Source organism: Mya arenaria, chromosome 3 (assembly GCF_026914265.1).
Source record: "Mya arenaria isolate MELC-2E11 chromosome 3, ASM2691426v1".
Taxonomy (NCBI): domain Eukaryota; kingdom Metazoa; phylum Mollusca; class Bivalvia; order Myida; family Myidae; genus Mya; species Mya arenaria.
The window spans coordinates 49,493,044-49,513,947 of NC_069124.1; the positions used below are offsets into that span (position 1 = coordinate 49,493,044).

The following is a 20,904-nucleotide window of genomic DNA, read 5'->3' on the forward strand; positions in this document are numbered from 1 at the left end:
AACAGACGATGGATAATGGATCACATTAGAACAACAGACGATGGATAATAGATCACATTAGAACAACAGGCGATGGATAATCAATACTGGATCACTCTAGAACACATGGTGGATAATGGATCATAAAATAAAAATAGACCATGACTTGGGGTTGACTTGGCGTTGTGACAGGGCCAAGACATAATACAGCCAGTATAGGGCGCGGGCAGACCTTAATAAACTCAACAACAACATTATGGATCGCATTAGAACAACCTACGATGGATAATGGATCACAGTCGGACAAGAGATAATGGATAAGATTAGAACAACCTACGATGGATAATGGATCACAGTCGGACAAGAGACAATGGATAATGGATCACAATAGAACAACCTACGATGGATAATGGATCACCGTTGGACAAGAGACAATGGATAATAAACCACATTAGAACAACATACGATGGATAATGGATCACATTTGGACAAGAGACAATGGATAATGGACTACAATAGAACAACCTACGATGGATAATGGATCACATTTGGACAAGAGACAATGGATAATGGATCACAATAAAACAACCTACAATGGATAATAGATCACCATTGGACAAGAGACAATGGATCACAATAGAACAACCTACGATGAATAAAGGATGACTGTCGGACAAGAGACAATGGATAATAGATCACAATAGAACAACCTACGATAGATAATGGATCACATTTGAACAACCTACGATAGATAATGGATCACAGTCGGACAAGAGACAATGGATAATGGATCACATTTGAACAACCTACGATAGATAATGGATCACAGTCGGACAAGAGACAATGGATAATGGATCACAGTAGGAAAATATACGATGGATAATGGATAAGATTAGAAAAACAGATGCTAGAACAAGACACGATGGATAATCGATCACAATAGATTACCAGCAGACTCACTCAGTTATGAAGACGAATAGTTCACATTACCAAGCAAGGTTTTGAGAAAACGTGTTTCAACAAATACATGTAACTGTAGAACCTCAACCAAGGTTTTAGAGAATTTATCTCACTAGTCAATAAAGTTCTATGAAATCTTGAGTAATATGTATTTAAGGATCTCGCAACTGGTGGTTTAAGATTTTGTATAAACATTTTGAAATTGAATCAAACCGACCTCAAATGAAAAGGGTCCATCTATTGATCTCGACTTATGTAAATACAGTTTCAGGATTCGACACCAAGTCCTTCATAAAATATTGACCAAAAACAGTTGTTCTACACAGTCCCTTCGACCTTGACCTTTGATCTACTGACCCAAAACACATCAGGGGTCATCTACCTACAATGCCCAATGTACATTTAATGTTTGGGAACTCTACAAGCCAATCAAGAGTTGATTGATGAGAAGTCGTTTTTCTAGTTAATGTCACCACAACGATGACCTTTAACCTTCTGTTCACAATCAATAAGGTCATCTGCTGACCTTAACTAATGTCCATACAACATTTGAGGACTGAACACCAGTCTTTCACAAGTTATTGATCAAAACCCGTTTTCTAGTAAAGGTCACATAGCCCTTGACACGTTTGACCTACTGACCCCAAAATAAGAGGTCATCAACTGACCATGATAATGCGCTTGCAAAGTTTTATAACTACAGTAAGTATTTAAATAGCTATTATTGAATGGTAACAAACGTGTCACGCCGACGGCAACGTGGAGCAGGACGTCGTCGCTGGACAAAGTGAACCATATATGCATTTGCTGTGCTTCGCAGGAGAAACAAAATTAACCTAATATAATACAACCGGATTGTTTTGGGCTATGTTTGGGACTGCATTCTTTTTCATTTCTACTGTTCAAAACAGAGGCTGAATTAACACAAGGAAATTTTAAATTTGGGGGTTATCGGGGTTATCCGACAATGAGGTGAGGTTACAAACTTCAGAATATTTCCAAAATGCTCTTATTTATTTTACTTTAATCGTAAAAAAATCAACAACAAGCACACATTAAAACAGTATTTATGCGAAGAACTCACACGTACAAAATGTAAGTACAAAAATGTGATGTATTTCCAATATGGCATGTACCTTTAACTCCAAATGCTACAACATAAATGGATGCATAACTCGTACCTACAATTCAACGCACAGTGACTAAAACATGGTGTTATTCAGTGTTTGTTTATTATTCACATGAGATTAAATTCATTGGGCAGGTCACGTGTCTGATGCTTGAGCTTCTGTTTCAGTCCGCTTTTTTTCCTCTTCCATTTCCTTCTGTTTTCTGTGGGCCTCAAGCCGTGTTCGTGGGTGCACTGGGTAAAACCCAGCAAGACCTGCAGCAAAGAAATACAAAACAAATCAAACCAGGTGCATGTGTGTGTGTGTGCGTGCGTGCGTGCGTGTGTGCACGCGCACGCACATGTATGTGTACACATTTTGAAATTTATTTTATTTTATCCCTTTCTGTAAAATGAGAAGGGTACATAAATGTAAATAAAAATCAGTTTGTTTTATTCCCTTGATATTTAATTACCATAATTTTTTCTCCATTGTTTAATTTCTAATATACAATCATGGACTTCATTTGAAAAAAGGCTAGATATTTACATATATCATATAATTTTAAAATACACACCATGCATTTGTGTGTTATTGTAGACTATTTCAAATAAAATATTATGTTCATTCAGATACTTGAAGACATACCTAATAACTTCAGCACTGGTACAGAACACTGTGCAGTCAGTCCAAGCCAATGTCTGAGTTTATCAAAGTTCACAGCCACAAGTCTTTCACCAAACTTGTTCACCATAGGATCATAAGTTCCGACCTGATCTAAAATGTTTTTGTCTCTGGGGGTTCGGTTCTTTTGTACAACAATATGGTAGAATGGTCTGTTTGTGCAACCTCTCAGGGACAATCGGATCATTAACTTCCTGCTTCTATCTACAAAACGCCCCATTATTACCTGAAAATAATGTTGAATCATTTATTCAATATACCTGTCATGTTCTATTTCACTCTTTGCTTATTTATATTAAGAGACAGAGCTTATGGTTATATGTTAAATGATTTGCTGAATCAAAATAAATCTTATCATATATATATATATATGTATCTATCTTTGGGGGTGTATGACTGGGCAAGCTCAGTAAAATAATTATTTGAATGTAGAAAGTAGTAAAGTATTTTATACATGTTCCATGTTGAGTTCAGTTTTTTTTATATTTAATGGATATTGACTGTTTTACACACAAATCAGATCAGAATGTTATAAAAATGTTATATGAACTCTTTGCAGTCTAGCAAACATAGAGGTCCATATTTGCTACATTACTAAATTATTAATGGAAACACTATTTATATGTTGCATTTTTTTCATGGGTACCAATAAATACAAAATCGAATATAATTAACAGAACTTCAGAGAGATTAGAACCTCAGAAACATAGTGGTTATTGTATGACCAAAGAAATAAGGGTATGTGGCTATGCCACTCTTTTAAGGCCATAACTCCCATAAAAAAAACTCATCATCGAGTTGAATACTATAACAGGGTAGCTACATGTATAACTAGTAGAAAAACGAAAGCATTTTATTTCTCAATATTATTATTCTTTAGTATTTCTTAAACATACTCACTAGACCCATGAAGTCAAGTTAAGACTGATTCTATTGGGGTGAATATATTGGTTGATATTTGACACAGATATGGCCTCTATTGTAACTACAGCCAAACCCTGTTGGCTCAAACTCGTTTGGCTCGAATTCCTCGTTGGCTCGAAATGGATGTTAAGGACCCATTTCCTTAACTTGAAGGTAAGAATTCCCACTTGGCTCGAAGTTTACGAGGCTCCAGGTATTTTCGCCAGTCCCTAGATGTTTGAGCCTACGGTGTTCGGCTGTATCACTCTTTCAGAAATGTACACATTTTGAACTCAGTTCAAAACAAAAATCATACAACATGACAAGACAGTGTATCATAAGAAAATGCTGAATCATGTTATACAAAATAATTCTGTATATTCAAAAAGTAAAAGGTTTTCATAGAAATAAATATATGTGAATACATTTTTTTGTACTTGGGTCTAAAAAATACTTTGAAATTTCGACAACTTAGACCTGCTATTGAATCCTCCTGAATACTAGCCAAATCCCCCTGAGTTATCAGTCTTTACAAACAAATGAGCTGAAATGGTCTCCAGAGATATGGCATGCACAATAAGCAACTAGAATCTATCATGATACCTGTGTAATGAATAAATCGACGTGTTGGACGGTCTCTGTGGTGATATATTGCCCTAGATTCAGCCTCATTCCCCATTTAAACTTACATAATTTCCCCATGTATGTGTCAAAAATCCCCACGTTCCCTACCCCTTGGATCTGGGTACGACCTTAGTCCAAATAATTGTACGTTGGCGGATTTTTTTTTAGATTTTTGATATGGCAAATCCTTCACGTACAAATTGTTTAGTATCAAAAGTGGGTAGTTGTTCCGATCAGGATTCCGGGTTAAAGCATATAGAGTCTATAAAATATCATAAAAACAAGAAATATTACAGATAATGTTATTTTATATTAGTTCCGTACACAAAAAAATAAATATCCAACTTATAATTATGAGTTTGACGGCTTTTTTTCATTTCATTCTGTCAAAACATAACGATATATACATGAAGGGCACCTGCAAGGCTTCAGGGCACAGTTTTAAATCGCTCGGAACATTTCGGCCATGGCCGAGTTGTTACGATTGTATAACGAGGTCTATCTCGAAGCTTTGTCGGAGGAGGCCGAGTTATTACGATTGTATCGAGTTGTTCCCCTTCGCATAAATGTTTTTGTGTCAGTCAACTTTCGTTTTATTGGAAAGGTAAACAACTTGTTTTAATGCATTAAATGCTTGTTTAGTGCAAAATAACATTTCACTTACATGGTAAAATATGAATATAACTCTTTATGATCAATTTCAACCATAAAATACTTCACTTAAAACAATTTCAATATTTTTAAAACACCCCCGTTTTTTGCACATTCCCGTTTAGACGTTAGGGATTGGAAGAATCCCGTATAACACGTCTATTATTTTAGACTAGGTACGACCTCTATCCCAAAATCTATAAACAACCTCGAAAATATATGACAAAAGAGATTATCGTCGCAAGCTATGAAGTAAAATAAAAATCTAAAGGTCAATAAGAGGAAAACATTTTTTTTGATGTGGAAAGACGCGTAAATCTTACTTAATTATTTTGCAAGAACGCAGTTTTCAACACAAATAATTAGTTATCTTCTTCAGACATGACAGTGTAGCAGACAACAGTTCTTTTTATGAATTTGTACTGAACCAAACACAGAGTTATCTCCTTTACACTGAATCTGAAGCGACACCACTGCACAACCACTTACGTCTCATTGTTTTAGATTAAAGAAATAAAAATATACAAATTCACTGGATCACTCACAGGGCATGTTGATACTCTGGTTATTATCATGAATTATACAACTCGATCGGGCTTCGATTTATAACTGGGGTAGTTTTTGCAGTAACTAGTGCAACTATGATGAAAACAGTAAAACAATCGGTCCATAAGAAACGATACTTCAACATTTATATATATGATATTAGCATATTTACTCCTACATGTACATATCGGCTTGGAGACTTGATCAACCTAGTATGAGGTAATCTTGTTCTTGACCTTTACTAGGGTACTGTGTATTTGAACATGAAAGTGGGCATGTAAAATGCATTCAGTCGATATGGATTGGAAGTGAATACGTATCAATATTAATTTATAAAAACTGTCCTGAAGTACATAACCCATGTTGACAAATACATAAACAATACAGTGTTTTCAAATGATTTAATGTATATATATATTACGAAATTAAATAATTAACCAAAATTAAGACTAATTAATATGAAACAAGCATATACAACAAGCGTATACAGCAACTATCTTACTTCGGATAGTCACAATATATCATTATGTTATCAATTAATTAAAATACATTTTGGATTATTTAAAAAATGGAAATGTAAGTGTACCCCAAGTAACGTATGTTTCTATCAAATGATCGTGTGGGTATATATATTTTCATAATAGCTACAACAATTGTTCTTTAATGACAAGAAACAAGATACAATAATCGTTATTTAAAGTCGGGTTTGTGTTAACAATAATTAAGCATTAACTCAATGACTGAGCTATTTTCCGACATGATAGTTATATTAACACATATCTGTTGAAATCCCTTTATCAGACCAATATAAAACTATAGGGGCCTTAGGGAAATAACTAAATATTTCAATATACTCTTGTAATAGTCTTACCTGAATCGAATAAGACCATTAAAAAACTGTTTGGTGAAATACTGCAGATAATCATTGTAAACAAATGACTTCAACAATGGCAGCTTTATGTAAATATTCAGCCTGAATGACCAACCATACAGACCCATAGTATTTGTCGAAACAAAAGGTTATTATATATTTATTTTATACATATCAACAGATTTGAGTAACTATGTACACTTTTAAGAGCGTACTTAATTTGATTCAGGTAACATTTACTATACCACAGATATTGCATACAACATAGATGAAACTATCAGGTACATAGAAATTTTACTATCTACTGAAACCTGAACACTCGCACCTCCCTAAACAGTATATAGTATCTCATACATTTATTAAAATCAAGTAAATATTTGTAAATAAATTAAACAATATCAACTAGACGGCAATTCACCGTCACTACATATACATGCGACGTGTCAGCATGGTGAACATCCATGGAAAGTTGTTTTGAAAATCCTATAATGCGTGGTAAAGATACAGCCCGGATATGGCTCAGTCCAGACCTATCAACAGTACTCATTTGTACATTTAATCTCCAAGTATGACCTTGATCTTTGAGGTACTGGCATGGGTCTTGTGCGTGACACATATGCATCATATCATGGTGAACTTTATGACAAGTTTTTTTTTTGAAATCCTATAATGCAAGGTTAAGATAAAACCTGGTTAAGGATCATTTCAATATGTATCCTTTAAGCGTGACCTTGACCTCTGAGTTACAGACCACGATTTTGTGCGACACACGCCGCCTCATCATGGTGAACCTTCATGGCAAGTTTTTTCTTTAAATCTATAATGCGACGTCAATTTATAGCCCAGACAAGGAGCATTTTAACCTTTAACCTCTAACCTTGACCTTTGAGATACAGACCTAGGTCCGATGCAAAACAGGCCACTTCATCATGGCGAAATTCATAGCAAGTTGTCTAAAACTCCTATAATGCATGAATAAGATACAGCCTGTACAAGGATCTATTCAACCTTTGACCTCTAATTATTGATCTTGATTGTTGAGGTACATAACTGGGTCTTGTGCGCGACACGTCGCCTTGTTATAGGGAACCTTAAGACAAGTTTATTTGAAAATCCTATAATGCATGGTCAAGATACAGCCCAGACAAGGATCATTTCAACCTTTGATCTCTAACCTATACCGTGACCTTTGAGGTACAGACCTCGGCCTTGTGCATGCCACGCCACCTCATTATGGTGAACTTCATGGCAAGTTGTTTTCTCTCTGAAAAACCTATAGTTCTTGGTCAAGATACAGCCCGGACGAATTCAGTCTGGACGAACGCACACACGCACACAGAACCGCCATTGTGACAACAACGAATAGACACAAAATACATACATACAGTAATGAAGTCGTATACATGTCAACTGATCTAGCTAAAATGAATTGTAAACATTTTATATCATTCAATAAAATATAATATTTTCAGATGTAATCCATTAAATCAATTGGTCTACATTTTGTTTTTATTTTGCTCAATAAAGTGAATTCTGTTACTTCTGACTTCGTTTCGCTGTAGTAGCCTCCCTTGACTTCATTACACAAATCTACGTGACACATATTCGAATTCATACGCGCAGTTGATAGATGGCGTTATATTAAATCAAATTGAAACCGAAAAATAAAAAGGAATAAGTAATAAGGCAGGTATATAATAAATGGAATATTACGATAAAACGCTTTTCTGGTGACCTGCATCACGTCTCGTTCGGTGAGTAAACATGTCCTATCATAAAAGCGTCCTATCATAAAACCCTATGATATCAATGCAAGGCTTCTATTCATGATATGAAGTTAACAAACCGCTTGGCATGAGCCTTATTGCTTAAAAATAGCATGCTTTGCAACATAAGTTATAAGCATTTGTTTGTCGTGTTTCTTCCCGGATTTCTTTATCTGTTAAAAGAACTGGCTCATGTTTTGATTTCCTGAAATCACTTATATTATAATTATTTTACTCTTCGATACCAAAATTACTGAAAAAAACACAGTTAAAGTGCAAAGAAAACGAATGTAGGGGATGCGAACCCACGCCGAAACAGCCAAAAATAATAATTAGAAAAGTGAGATCATATCCGCCTAGCTCGCCCTTGTACATAAACCGACGGATATTTGCCTTTATAGAACACATTGGTAGCAGTACGTGATACTTTATATCAGTCAAACAATCACGCTACACCCTTGTTCTGAATCGATAAACTAACGCTTTTCAAAATCATGGACTTTAAAGACAATATTTGAGCATATATAGAGCAGAACTTTGAGTTATACACTTCAAATGATTTGCTACACTTCATTTCGATTTTTCAATAAAGAGTGCATTCACAAAATAATCATAAACATAAAATAATCCCTTTCATAGCACATCTTCATCAAACTGCCTTATGTCGTTTGTCTGCAGATGTGCCATTACAATTACAACTACGCGGTTATTATACGCAGCCATTATGGTTTCGTTTGTCGGTGGGTAGGGCGTAGAGCTACACAGAGGAGAAGACCTCCTCCCGCCACAACTGCCCCCGATAATATAAACGGCACCAAATAATCTCCGGTCACGTCAAATAAGAAACCTGAATATTTGAAAAAGCAAATTTTGTTGTTTGAAAGGTCGATTGGCAAATCTGCATAATAATTCAATGTTATCTAGCAATTTAAATATTAATTCGAAACGTTATGAGAACCGATATATAAATATAAGAGAACTACCAGCAACGATCAAGCATATCACAGTGATATATAGAATCAATAGGATCATATGAACAAAAACAGGTATCAATTGCAGCACACCTGTTATTGGTATGCCGAGGAGACAGCCTATGCCGGAGAACATGTTGTTGAGACCCATCGATTCCGACACTCGGTCAAGTCCGGCCACTTCCGCCAATACGACAGAGTTTTGCGACATCAAAACCGCTAAAATCATAACATAAAACAACACATTTTATTGCGTGAATTCAGTGAACATAATGATACAGGGATCTGTTTCAATAAAGCTCGTAATACTTAAGATCGTATATTTCCAGTCCTAACATCGGTTGTGGCTTAAACTGCGTTTTATGTATCAGTACATAAATCGTAAGAACATGTATCGCATAGATTCTCGTTTTGAAACGAGGAGCTGCTTCTGAAGTAATTACTATTTTAACTGTGTCTTCTATACACACCATTTTATTCCAATAATATATGCAATGATATAAAAAGTGTTTTTGTTTTTGTTTTCCATTTTGACTTTTGAGCAAAAAAACAACAAAACAAAACAAAACAAGGTTAACCTGTTGTGAACCCATAGAAAACGGCACATGTTATCATCGATGGGAATGACTTAGTGAAGGCAAACATCATTATATCAACGCCAGTCAACACAACAGCAGTTTTGTAGATAAAAATTCTGAAACATAATAGCAAATAACAAATACTATCAATAAGTGTTCGACCCCCCTCCCCCTTATCCAGTCTCCAATATATGAAATAGATAAAGCAAATCGGGACCGCATTCACTAACGAACGCCTTTAGTTTGAGGTAGAGACTCAGGACTCTAAATTGCAAATATTGATTTTCCAGTTCAATACTGCTAAGTAAAGGGTTGATGCTAGTAACTGCATATGTTATATATGACTAATTTCATTTTAATAGTCCCTTTTGTCAAAATGAGTGATTTTTATGACTTTGGTTTAAACAATGTTTATTTCGATATAATATTTACAATTAGTTTAGTTTAACAAATTTGAGCATAATCAACGTTAACAAAGACCAAATATGTAATGCATATAAACAACGAACATGTTAATTATGCACAAAACAATAGTGTAAACAGAATTGAGAAGAAAGCCTTAAGGCTTATACTATGTCTCGCTTCTGTAGGTCATTTACGCTGCTTAGGCTAGTGCGCAAGTTGCGGTGACTCGAATAAATATAATCATATAGTCGTATTGAGTAAACTATGGTATGTAAAACAAATTGTTTTAGTCTGCAATCTTTTAGTTAGAAGGAAGAAAAGATAACGATAGAATAAAAGGAAGCTGAAACGAGGGAGGTGGTACAGACACTGGTCAGATCGGGATTGGGATAGGGTTTGTTAGAATGCGTACTCAAAAACGTTTAGATTGACGTATATAGTTCTGGACGCTATCAAAGATAAGTTTGTTCGTTTGATATGAGGCTTCCTTTGATCCAAAGAGTAACAGTTGAAGAGACAATTGCCCAACGGTGGAAAACTGAACAATCAGATGATTTCTTTGGACGCTATATAATGGACAGGTGAAGAAAAAGTGAAAGGTTACCTCAATTTCACCGCATTGACAATTAGGACTGTTGACAATATTTTTTGAGAATAGATGTTCATTAAGATTGCTACAGTGCATACGTAACCTCGCGTGATTGACACAGGATTTGCGGTCACCTTCGTAGTCGAAGTCAGGAACTTGTTTTAAGTTCTGATTAAGTTTGTATTTGAAAGAAGGCACGGATGGCGTCGCCTTTGTTTGAGTGGTTCGATTCCAGTTTCAACATAAAGATTGGTTAGAGATACTAGTCGAGTTGCACCCGATATATTTCTGGTCGCCCCATGTTGTACTTTTTCTAAGTCATCCTCATCAGCTTGCGTCAGATTATTCCAGACAACATCGGCATATTCCAACAAAGGCCTAATAAATGTGAAATACAGAACCTCAAGCGATTTACGATCAAGAACGTATTTGAATGATCGCATGAAGTGCCAAGCCTTCTGTTTGATGGATTGAATATGATCGTGCCAGGAGCATGTGCTAAAAAGAGTGACGCCCAAGTGTTTATGAGTTGTAACTTCGGATAGTTGGGTATTATTCATGAATATTGAGGGGTGCACTTGCCTATTAGACTTTCTAGTGAATAGTAGCGATTTGGTTTTCGCAGGATTAAATGTAACAAGCCATATCTGTCAGCCAACGTATGAAATTTTTCTAGGTCATCAGTAAGTTGCTGCGCGGCAAGCACGGGATCTTCGACTATTAAATACAAGGTTGTATCATCTGCGAATAGCCGTATATGTGATTGTATATCGCAGACAATGTCATTAATGTAGATAAGAAAGAGCAGAGGCCCAAGATTGGAGCCTTGAGGGACTCCAGCTGATATTGTAACCGTATCAGACATAGAACCAGAAAGAACAACACGTTGTTTACGTTCGCTGAGATAATCACAAAGCCATAACAATAAAGAACCGGTAATGCCACTTTCACGAAGTATATGGATTAGACCGTCATGCCATACTCGATCAAAGGCTTTCGAAATATCACAAAATACTGCTCTTACTCCTTTACCTTCATTTAGAGCGAGGCAAAAAGAATGATAGATCGATACTAGCTAGTTGACAGTGGAGTCTTTAGAAACAAAACCAGATTGAAATGGTGTTAGATAGTCGTTTTGACGCAATAAATTGAACATATACTTATGCAAAATTATTTCAAGAGCCTTACTGACAACACTTAATAGGGAAATAGGACGATAATTTTCAACATCTTGGGGGTCAGACTTCTTATAAATAGCACACAGACATGAGCTAGCTTCCACTTACATGGTACTTTACCAAGACGAAGTGAGGTATTAGAAAGGTCACGAAGTGGGTAAGAAATTTCAATTGCTACTACCCTCAGCACAAAGCTATTTATAAAGTCTGGTCCAGTTGATTTGCCTGTTTTAAGAACCATTATTGAATCAATTACGTCTTGCAGTGAAATAACAAAGTCTTGTAGTTTTGGATTATCAGTATCAATGGAGGAAGGAAGTGGCCTGTTTGGTATATTAAATTGAGTCTGAGATTGAAAGAAAGTGTTCGCTTTGTCTGTATCTGATTCGTAGATGATGCCGTTATTGCTAAGTGGTGGGATTTCTTTAGATGGAATTGTTGGTATAGCGAAGTTCTTTATGATTTTCACAAGGTCGGAGATGGGAATGTTTTTTTCTTGAGTCGTGTAGCTAGTTTTTTATAATGTGACTGTTTGGCAGATCGAACAAGGTTGGTAACACGATTTCGTATTTGATTGTATCTACACCATTGGTGTTTGGAATTTACACGTTTTGCCTTTCTATTAGCGCGCCGTCTTTGTCGAAGAGATTTTCGGATTTCATTATGAAACCAAGGGGGGTCTTTATTGCGAATTACAACAGTCTTTGTAGGTATGCAGGTCTCACACATAGCCATGAAGTGATTAGTGAAATTATCGGTATATATGTTGATAGCTGTGTGCACACAAGACATCCAGTCAAAGTAAGAGATAAGATTCCTTAGTTTTACATAATCACCTTGATCGAATTTTCAAACCTTACGTTTGAATGATGAACCGACAGTTTTATCGAATCGAAGTACGCAAGAAACTGGACAATGATACCGTACTAACTGTTCGAGGAATGGTTCACCTACTCCACAGTCGAGGACAATATCTTTTGAAGAGACAAGAAATAGGTCAATATGAGACTCAGAGGCCTCGGTGAAGTGAGTAGGGTCTCGTATTACTTGGGTCAAGTTGAACTGTTGACAGATAGAGTCAATCTTTTGACGGGTTAAGGGTTTATTTATATCTAGGTTAAAATCCCCTGTGATAAGAATGTCTGTAATACCAGTATCAACCGCCAGTGAAATTGAGTTGGTAATACATTCAAGGACATTTGAATTGGAGTTAGGAGGTCTATAGAATGTACCAAGTAGAAGACGTCTATTTTTAATTCGCAGTTCAAGCCAAATACATTCAATGTCGTTTATCTCGAAGTCATGTCTTTCTAATGCAAACAAATCTGACTTTATGTATACAATAATACCACCATGTGCATCAGAAAGTCTATCTCTTCTATAAGGTACATGGAAGTTTGGAAATATCAAATCGGGGGTTGCTGAGTTAGGAGTGAGCCATGTTTCCGTGAAGGCTAATATGTCAAAGTTTCGTAGATCAGCAAACAAGATGTCCTTTTGCTACGGAAGCTTTGAACATTATAGTGGACGATATTAAGGCATCCAGTAACGTCAACTGGGATTTCAGAAGAGAAGGAGGAGGATGGAGAATGTGCGGGGCCAGGATTTTTATGAACGTCTCCAGAACAGAGTAGGAGCATTGCTAGCCAGCAAATTAGTTCGAAGTGAGTGATACATTTGATTCCTTTAGCACGATATTGATAGTAGCAAAACAAACCTACCCTCATTCGAAATGTACCTATTTCAATAGACATTTGATACAAGTGATTCCGGGATCAAACGGTGCTAAGAATGAGGGGTAATCCAAACACCGTCTGACCAGTACCGCAATGAAATAGAAAGAAGAAAGAATAGGTTGAAAAGTAAGTAAGTGAATAGAAGTAGGATACCATAATGTAAGATAGAATGTGACGAGTTCCCTTTTTAAAAGAGTTGCTAGTGTAGGTGTTAAATTTCATATTTAAGCGTACGGAGAAAATAAGTATGAAACGGGTATTCTATTTTTGCATGTATTTGCCAAATTGTGCCTTTTGTAACATTCAATATAAGCTGATCGGTGGTATGTTTGATACCGTGATATTGCGACTAAAAAAACAATGCGGTAGAATAAGATATGAATATCCGATTAGAATAGTTCATCAGTCAATGTACCTATTTATCTTTCGCTTGACTAGCCACGACTCTGACCGATCAGAAATGGATGAAATGTTAAAGGAACAGCTTCACCTAAGATAAGAAAATTGGTGTGCCAGTAATAAAAAAGAGAGCAGTGTTGGAGAGTAAGTAATATGGGATTTGATAACTGGTTTATAATGGTTAAATACTTAACAGTAGTTGAACAAATGCTACCACATCTGCTCGTTAAAATAGTTTAACAGTGAACAGCTTAGTTTTATTTAGTGCGATTGAGTCAAAAAGTGTGTACGCTTTCCTCAAAAAAGGCATCGATTTATTTCGCTTACATGTAGTATTTCTTAATGAAATTGTCCAATCAGTTTTACGCTGTTATTTGAAATGGATTTAATCGTGTCGTGTTATTAAAATGTGATTAGATGTTTTCTAGTATAATAGTAAATGACCATAGTAAAATTGTAATCGTAAAGTGATGCAAATAGGAAATTAATGGTTTAAGATGTGTTCAGTGGAATTCAGATGGAACTTATGAGAGAAAAAACAAAACAAAAAGCATCTAGAAATTAAATTGTGGATTTACAATGTATGGAAATATTCTTGAGGATTTTACTTTAAGATCATTTTGTGTGGATGAAGTTGTTTGAGTGAACTTTCGTATATCTGCGTGTATTTGATAATACATGTATATAATGACAGCAGCATGAGCAGTAAACTTAATAGTGTACTAGGTAAGTATAAATTTTAAATTTAGCATTTCAATAAAATACATGTTAGAGTACATCACTATATGGCAGATGTTACAACATTTTAACATGTTATGTTTTTTATGACTTTATTAACTTCAAATAGTCATGTTTTCGAGTCCAAGTCTCGGACGCAGAGTCAAGACGTTAGTGAATGTATCGTATCATGTTGCTTTCCAGTTACAATATGAAGGTTCGTAATTCTGAAAATCATACACTAATGAAGGTTTACCCCGTATGCCAGGTAATCGGATGCTTAAATTGTCTAGCTCACTAACTAGATCCGGAATACATGATAGTCTGCATATTGCAGAAGAAAACAAGGGTGAGACTGGAGTTTAGAACCGAACATCGGCAGAGCATTAGAGTTTACACTGTTTTAACGTATATGAAAGAATCAAGAAAAACTCGAAATGATAGCAAAGAAAAACATGTTATTCATATTAAAACGGTATGTCCTTAATGCATGTGTATACACTACCAACCTTTAATAAATGCGGAATTATACGACACCAAGTGGATTAGTCGCTTATAGCATGCATGTATGGCTATTGCATAGGCATATTTAAAATGAAATTGCAGATAAAGACTTCAGTACTAAACAAGTTGTCATCTTACATTTAGAATCTGCCGCTATCTCACCAAATGGGGCGTAATGGATAATTACAAAATGCGCGTCCGACCCTCTGTACCATATTTAAATTAAATTCACCTCCAGTTATGCAGAGTGTCTGCGAGAAAGCCCAACACCACTCGCCCAACCACGGTAGACAGTCCCATGGCCGATATCACCCAGGCTGCCTGCCATCCGCTCAGTCCTGTAGCAGAAATATTGGCAATTGCATAACTAAAATGTATCTAAATTATATGTCCTCTACCGTTTGCAACAAGGATGCGTTTAGAAGAAGTAAAAGTGACCGTAGGAGTTACTTACGTAAGCTTCTACAGGAGTTCATTGTGCACGGAGATCAATTTAAAGTTACCTTCAAGTATTTCGTGTGTTTTTTTCTATCCACGGATATCAAAAACATAATTATTTAATTTAATTTCGTAGAACAGCACAAAGCCATATTGGTTGTGGGCATATTTGACATTACATTACAAAAAGCAGACTTACAAATAACGTTGAGTACAAACCGTCAGCGATTGCTTTTGATGGCAAAAGCATAAATGGAGAGTAAAATCCGAATAAAATTGCCATCTGAACAGAATACCATATCGCCAGCGATGGTTTTCTTAGCAAGTCAAATATTCTGAATATCAAATGCCATGATCTGTTTTCCGCTACGATGTCTTGCAAGTTGCCATTTGCTTTTGGCAACATGTCTTCCTTTTCAGCTTTGATCTCAAACGCAATATCACCAACAGCACATTCCGGGGCGTCACTTTTATCGTCCGTATATAACTGAGCAGTGTCAACAGCAGAAGACTCTTTAGGATCACCTTTATCGTTAGTATATAACTGGATGTGTTTCATTCCTGTTTCACCATGGACAACCTCAATCTCTTGTTCGAAAACCCTACGCGGTGCAAGTCGCTCCAAAAGGGGCATGTCTCTAAATGCAAGCGCGCATGGGATGCAGTTAAGCAGCAGCCCCGACAGTAACAGCGTGCTACCGCGCCAGCCGTAGTGTTCCAGTGAAGCCTCTAATACTGGTCTGTGGACAGATATTATACCCTGATAAGCTTTATCACAAGCGTCGAAAGGTAAGAATTGCTAGACTTTGCAGCTATGGATGAAATTGATTATTGTTAAGTAAAATTATTTGTCTTGAAATTGTTATGTATGTATCACAGAATATCTTACCCCATGACGAAAGCCCCTCCGCCTGCACCAGCCAATGCCACCCCACAGGCGACGGCCCGGTGCCGCTCAAAGTTCAACGTCACCTCCACCACCGCTGGGATGTAAATTAGTCCGTACCCAACTCCTGTAAACAAAAATAAGACAACAGTAACATGAGATGATATGACAGCTTGTAAAACACGGGAAACGTTATTACTGTTACAGTATTTTATATCTACGGAATGCCATGCCATGATATGCGCATATCGCACACTACTTTTCAACAGATAACAGATATTAAAGCATTTTAACGTCAATATACTTTTTTCAATGAAAAGCACACAGCAGTTCGACGACTCTTATTAATCTGGCATTCCTGAACACAGCTTACCGGTTGTAACTCCCAGAGTGACATACAGAAGGCGAATGTCTCTCACAAAGACGGTGACGAAACAGCCTGCGGACGACAGAATGGCACCCAGGATCGCTACCTTCCGGTTACCAAGCCGCAGTGACAAGGCGCTCGCCAGCGGACCTGAAATAAGGTATTATTGTTGGATGTAACGTTTTCGAAATATTGGTTATGCTGTGAGCGATTAGTGATACTATGATTTTAATGAGATGGATAGCTTCACAAAATAATGCTTCAAAATGTATAGACTATTCAATATGTGCTCAGAAAACATGATTGTAACTCACATGGCGAGTATCTATGTGATATGGATAGGCAATACAATTCTGGCGTTTAAAAGTCAACAACATAAGGAAGCAATATGTTTTTATATCACCTCATACAGTTCGACATGAACGAAAAGGCCAGCTCACAGCACATATAGTTCCTGTTGACAATATAATGAGTTTGGTATTACGATTTTGCATGTAGCAAAAACAAACGTGGTTATAACAAAGAATTACTCATTAAATATTTCAAATTAATAGTGAAAATTGTACAAGATACATAAGATTTTCTTTAATCATTCAGACGCCGCTGACGCAAGGACGACTTTATCTTAATTCGTTTTTTACATCAACAACAAGATGATGATGATGATGATGATGAGGTATTTTTTCAATGAAAATTCGCATTTCATTGGCTGATAGTAAAATAGCACGTGCATAAATTGGTGTAAATTATCTTGGTCCAATAACAAAGTTAATCCGACTCTGAGAGATAATGCAGTATTTACAAGTTATGGATAATGGACATTGTTGTGATAATGGTCGCCGCCTGCATTATAAGGAATGTAAGCAGGGTGTGTGTGTAGGGGGGGGGGGTAGAATAAATTACACATTGTTAGAACTTCACCTGATTCAACACATGTCTCGAGAACTTTAGCAAAATAACAATCGGTATTTTATAACGTGATTGATGCTGACACGTGTAGACGAATCCCGACTGCATTGCAGTAAATGTTCGCCATGTGCCCTTGCATTGACAATTACGTTTGTATCAAAACCTTCAAAAATGTCAAATGAAAATGTCACATTTGCAAGTTGTGGCATATTTACACGTATTCTTCACACACATTCGCACAAATTCATCACATACATGCTTGATTTAAACAGCTTTTGCTTTATAACTGGTAGTTGTCGGATTTTGTAATAGTTTCGCTTATTTGTAAACATTATGATTAATTATGATAACTCGTAGAAGTATTTTCAGTATGCTCTTTTTTGTTCGCCATCTCATAAAAAAGCAGACGCCTTGATATGGAGTAAACAATTGTCAACTGTAAATTACTGTAAATTTTGAATTTTATGGCTACTTTCACTTGTGATATTCTATAAAATTCAAAATATCAACGTTTACTTACACTAATACTCGTATATAGACTACGGTCTCGACCGAAGAGAAGCACACTAAAACATTCAAATGTTAATTAGGATGGTACGTTAGACGCCATACAAAGACGTTTCATTCAGTAACTTGTCTTTCGATCTGTTTACATTGGCTAGTAACAAGTACCTGCTAGGTAGAGACAACCGGTCGTTGTCGAGGATATCCAGGAGGTCGCCGCCTTGGATACCATGAAGTCCGCTTCTAATCGCCGGAAGAGGAGGCCGTACGAGTACACGACACCATGAGTAAACAGGTGTGTCATAAAGGCGGCTCCAACAGACCACCAACACCGCCCAGCGTCCCGGAGACCGTACACCGCGTGCTTATCCATGTTAAGTATCGTCGCGCAAAACGGACGGTGCAATATGTTTTGTACCCAGGTCACGAATGCCTCTCAATGGTTAGTATTCGTTTTGTGTTCACATGCTTTATAGAACTACTATTTTAACAACTCCCTCTTATCACAGTGTTCGTGCATGTAGCGTAGTTGACTGATTGTATAGATAAAACAAAATGAGATGACTCTACTTCAATCCGTAGTTTTCAAATAATAACAAATTAACTGGAATACGTACACTAATTTTGAATTCATACCAAGACAAAAATGGTAAGTTGAGCTGCTTTTATTGACGCATACGTTCTATAATATGGAAATTATTTTGCAACCGGAGGCGAAGCTTTATCTATAGTTATTTTACTGCATAAATAGCAAACACGTAGTTGACCTGCAATAACGTTTTCAAAACCATATCTAATTACAATGTACATAAGTACATTTATAATAAAACAGAAATTACAGTCAACATACCGGATATCAATAGAATATGGTTTTATAAGCTAAAGTCTTAAGCTCATATTGTCAATAACTGCGCATAAGCTTGAATTGAAACGTTTAGTACCCTAATCTGTTTTCAAAGCCCATATCATTTCGTAAAAAAATTGATACATGAAATGGTCAGACTGACTCGAAAACCGCAACAAATAATTGAGTAAAATTTCGCATATTTACCTTTCTTTTTACTCTTCTCAGCTAAATGAATTTCATATAATTAGGGTTATGGCTATCCGTAACATGTTTTATTGCTGCATCATCTACTTGTCACAAGTCAAAAATAAGATAATAACGTCACTTCCTTTTCCTTTCTAAAGTTTTCTCAAAGGGTGACACATTTTTTTCCTCCGCCAAAAATCGTGTGGTGGAACGTGAACAGTCTTGATTGATACAGTGTGCATAGTTTAGCGTATTGAAACCACATTTGAAGCCGTTGGTCAATCTATATAACCAGGAACATTAACGGTAGATACAAAATGTCAATTATCTGAACATGCATGATGTATGTTGATAAATGAAATGAGTAATAAATTACGCATCCTCCCATGTATTTCAAATGCACTTATGTTGAACGAACCTTAAGAAATACATGTAATGATCGTATCTCATTATAACTTATATATATCGCGGATTCATAGAAAAATATATTATACCGGGTCATCCAATTCCGGGAAAATGATGAACATTGTGACCAAGTTTACGTTCTTTCAGTAGCGTAAGCTACTAGAGAGAGTGGAAAACATTAAAAGGTATGAACAATCATATGTTTGAGCAATTCCCAAAAGAGGTGACGGACAAGTGGCTGGGATGCCAGGGAGAAAGGGAAGAGGGCCTGGATCACCCTTTACGAGGAAGGACGGCTGGTGAGGGACTAGGGGCACGCGTTGGGGTGAACTTGCTATTCTCTCGTGGATTATGCACGGACTGACTCAGGAGAAACAGCAGTCTTTTTTAAATATTGTTTCCTATTCTATCATTTCTTTTTTTATAAGAGTCTCGGACAAACTCTTTGAGTAATGTATCTTTAAACTGTAATATTTCAAACATTTCTTATCGAAAGTTCCAACATCAAAATGCACGTTGAAATAGCAGGGGCATTGAATTGTTATATTAAGGTCACTTAAAAAATAGAATAGATATCATCATACATCATCTCATTACAATTATTTGGATACAATAGACCATACATTTCTTTAAGGTGGTGGTGTTAGTAGTTAATACTCCGGGTCCAGGTGTGAGCGCATCGAAGGGTCCCAGAGTGGCAGTTCAACCACCGCAAACTTATCCTGGGTAGAATATCAGGCGGTTAACCAGTACTAGGTGCCTTCACCTCCGCAAGGAACTGACAACTTCTGTACATGCCAGGGGCAGTGGTACAGTGCAAATGGTCGTAGAAAGGATTTCATAACCAATCACAACAGAAGTGACCTGGTTGTCCGATTCACAGTCCAACGTAGATTGAGCTAACCGGGCGGACACATTTCTTTAAGATAAAATAATATATTATTTATGTGGTGTCTTTTGATTGAGTAGAGAATCTCCAGCTAATGAAACATTAGATAATGTAGGTTTGTTTGACATACTTATAAATGATATATCTTTATATAGTAATCATCAAGTTAGGATGTGTAACTATAGCTGGTGATTTAAACAGCCAAAATGGTAAAATACACGATTTTATTATACACGGTAATGTTAATGTTTCATTCCATGATTTAGATTATGAACCTTACAGTACTCCTGTGTGGGCCTCTTA

The 20,904-nt window shown here is 36.4% G+C and overlaps 2 protein-coding genes across 2 annotated transcripts; both read right to left on the reverse strand.

The window, feature by feature from the left end:
• Positions 1-1,992: 1,992 nt before the first annotated feature.
• On the reverse strand, positions 1,993-5,326 carry LOC128228630 (28S ribosomal protein S16, mitochondrial-like). Its single transcript, XM_052940046.1, has 3 exons — positions 5,234-5,326; positions 2,697-2,958; positions 1,993-2,323 (listed from the first exon to the last, which is right to left on the reverse strand). Exons 2-3 carry the CDS (start codon positions 2,950-2,952, stop codon positions 2,205-2,207), a joined length of 375 nt encoding a protein of 124 aa, XP_052796006.1. The 5' UTR covers positions 2,953-2,958; positions 5,234-5,326; the 3' UTR covers positions 1,993-2,204.
• Positions 5,327-5,462: 136 nt separating this feature from the next.
• Positions 5,463-19,427, reverse strand: LOC128228626 (monocarboxylate transporter 13-like). Its single transcript, XM_052940042.1, has 9 exons — positions 19,326-19,427; positions 18,443-18,807; positions 16,868-17,011; positions 16,498-16,621; positions 15,828-16,348; positions 15,403-15,508; positions 9,643-9,758; positions 9,158-9,283; positions 5,463-8,940 (listed from the first exon to the last, which is right to left on the reverse strand). Exons 2-9 carry the CDS (start codon positions 18,645-18,647, stop codon positions 8,816-8,818), a joined length of 1,467 nt encoding a protein of 488 aa, XP_052796002.1. The 5' UTR covers positions 18,648-18,807; positions 19,326-19,427; the 3' UTR covers positions 5,463-8,815.
• Positions 19,428-20,904: the final 1,477 nt, after the last annotated feature.

Excerpts from the sequence above, each read along its gene's own strand:
- LOC128228630 (XM_052940046.1), bottom strand. The coding sequence starts at position 2,952 with ATGGGGCGTTTTGTAGATAGAAGCAGGAAGTTAATGATCCGATTGTCC. Across the intron at positions 2,324-2,696 it reads ACCAGTGCTGAAGTTATTAG|GTCTTGCTGGGTTTTACCCA; the intron begins GTATGTCTTCAA and ends TCTTTGCTGCAG.
- LOC128228626 (XM_052940042.1), bottom strand. The coding sequence starts at position 18,647 with ATGGATAAGCACGCGGTGTACGGTCTCCGGGACGCTGGGCGGTGTTGG. Across the intron at positions 15,509-15,827 it reads ATCAAAAGCAATCGCTGACG|GACTGAGCGGATGGCAGGCA; the intron begins GTTTGTACTCAA and ends TTTCTGCTACAG. Across the intron at positions 9,759-15,402 it reads GACACTCTGCATAACTGGAG|AATTTTTATCTACAAAACTG; the intron begins GTGAATTTAATT and ends ATTATGTTTCAG.